This window comes from Salmo trutta, unplaced genomic scaffold, assembly GCF_901001165.1.
Source record: "Salmo trutta unplaced genomic scaffold, fSalTru1.1, whole genome shotgun sequence".
Lineage (NCBI taxonomy): Eukaryota > Metazoa > Chordata > Actinopteri > Salmoniformes > Salmonidae > Salmo > Salmo trutta.
The window spans coordinates 65,687-68,074 of record NW_021822976.1 but is presented as its reverse complement, the minus strand read 5'-3'; the positions used below and the strand labels follow the sequence as shown (position 1 = coordinate 68,074).

At 44.7% G+C, this 2,388-nt stretch overlaps 1 protein-coding gene across 1 annotated transcript; it reads left to right on the top strand.

Annotated features, from left to right (window-relative positions):
• The first annotated feature begins 642 nt into the window (after nt 1–642).
• On the top strand, nt 643–2,075 carry LOC115187836 (uncharacterized). The gene has a single exon (XM_029746878.1). It carries the CDS (start codon nt 645–647, stop codon nt 2,073–2,075), a length of 1,431 nt encoding a protein of 476 aa, XP_029602738.1. The 5' UTR covers nt 643–644.
• Nucleotides 2,076–2,388: the final 313 nt, after the last annotated feature.

The window sequence follows — 2,388 nt, the reverse complement described above, 5'->3', positions numbered from 1 at the left end:
ATTGCCATCCAACAGGCCATGGCCCAACACGTATATAGTCCAGCCTTTAACCCTCTCATTGCCATCCAACAGGCCATGCCCCAACACGTATATAGTCCAGCCTTTAACCCTCTCATTGCCATCCAACAGGCCATGCCCCAACACGTATATAGTCCACCCTTTAACCCTCTCATTGCCATCCAACAGGCCATGCCCCAACACGTATATAGTCCAGCCTTTAACCCTCTCATTGCCATCCAACAGGCCATGCCCCAACACGTATATAGTCCACCCTTTAACCCTCACATTGCCAACCAACAGGCCATGCCCCAACACGTATATAGTCCACCCTTTAACCCTCACACTGCCATCCAACAGGCCATGCCCCAACACGTATATAGTCCAGCCTTTAACCCACTCATTGCCATCCAACAGGCCATGCCCCAACACGTATATAGTCCAGCCTTTAACCCTCACACTGCCATCCAACAGGCCATGCCCCAACACGTATATAGTCCAGCCTTTAACCCACTCATTGCCATCCAACAGGCCATGCCCCAACACGTATATAGTCCAGCCTTTAACCCTCACACTGCCATCCAACAGGCCATGCCCCAACACGTATATAGTCCAGCCTTTAACCCACTCATTGCCATCCAACAGCCATGCCCCAACACGTATATAGTCCAGCCTTTAACCCTCTCATTGCCATCCAACAGGCCATGCCCCAACACGTATATAGTCCAGCCTTTAACCCTCACATTGCCATCCAACAGGCCATGCCCCAACACGTATATAGTCCAGCCTTTAACCCTCACATTGCCAACCAACAGGCCATGCCCCAACACGTATATAGTCCAGCCTTTAACCCTCACATTGCCATCCAACAGGCCATGGCCCAACACGTATATAGTCCAGCCTTTAACCCTCACATTGCCAACCAACAGGCCATGCCCCAACACGTATATAGTCCAGCCTTTAACCCTCTCATTGCCATCCAACAGGCCATGCCCCAACACGTATATAGTCCAACTTTTAACCCTCTCATTGCCATCCAACAGGCCATGCCCCAACACGTATATAGTCCAGCCTTTAACCCTCACATTGCCAACCAAGCACCAGACAGCACACAAACAGTGCCAGGGCTAGCTCTTGTAACTCATAGACTATGTTCCAATGTCCATACTAGTGTATCTACCATTTGCATTGTAACAGAGGATGTTGTAACAGAGGATGTTGTAACAGAGGATGTTGTAACAGAGGATGTTGTAACAGAGGATATTTCAACAGAGGATGTTGTAACAGAGGATATTTCAACAGAGGATGTTGTAACAGAGGATGTTGTAACAGAGGATGTTGTAACAGAGGATGTTGTAACAGAGGATGTTGTAACAAAGGATATTTCAACAGAGGATGTTGTAACAGAGGATATTTCAACAGAGGATGTTGTAACAGAGGATGTTGTAACAGAGGATGTTGTAACAGAGGATGTTGTAACAGAGGATATTGCAACAGAGGATGTTGTAACAGAGGATGTTGTAACAGAGGATGTTGTAACAGAGGATGTTGTAACAGAGGATATTTCAACAGAGGATATTTCAACAGAGGATGTTGTAACAGAGGATGTTGTAACAGAGGATGTTGTAACAGAGGATGTTGTAACAGAGGATATTTCAACAGAGGATGTTGTAACAGAGGATGTTGTAACAGAGGATGTTGCAACAGAGGATGTTGTAACAGAGGATGTTGTAACAGAGGATATTGCAACAGAGGATGTTGTAACAGAGGATGTTGTAACAGAGGATGTTGTAACAGAGGATATTGTAACAGAGGATATTGTAACAGAGGATGTTGTAACAGAGGATGTTGTAACAGAGGATATTGTAACAGAGGATATTGTAACAGAGGATGTTGTAACAGAGGATATTGCAACAGAGGATGTTGTAACAGAGGATGTTGTAACAGAGGATGTTGTAACAGAGGATGTTGTAACAGAGGATATTGTAACAGAGGATATTGTAACAGAGGATGTTGTAACCGAGCCACAGGACTTTAGTGGAGTTCTATTTACTATGATTAGGGCCAGTTTTCCTTGAAAACATGACCTTACTAGGAAAATCTCTGGTCCCTAACTAAGATTTGTTTGAGTTCAATTTAAGAATCAATATTGACAAGTGTAACAGTTGGTGGAGGACTAGGGTTTCAATAGGAGAACAGGACAGTTAATCCTAGAGTAGGTGGTGGAGGACAATGCGGCCGTCCCTCACAATGAAAAGGGTAATTAAATGTATTCTACGGTGATGACAGACCCATAGCATTACTATCCTATTACACAACTGACACACTACATTTCAATGGGAGTTGTTTACAAAAACAGTTTGTCGTGACTGGTGATGACCGACTGGTGAA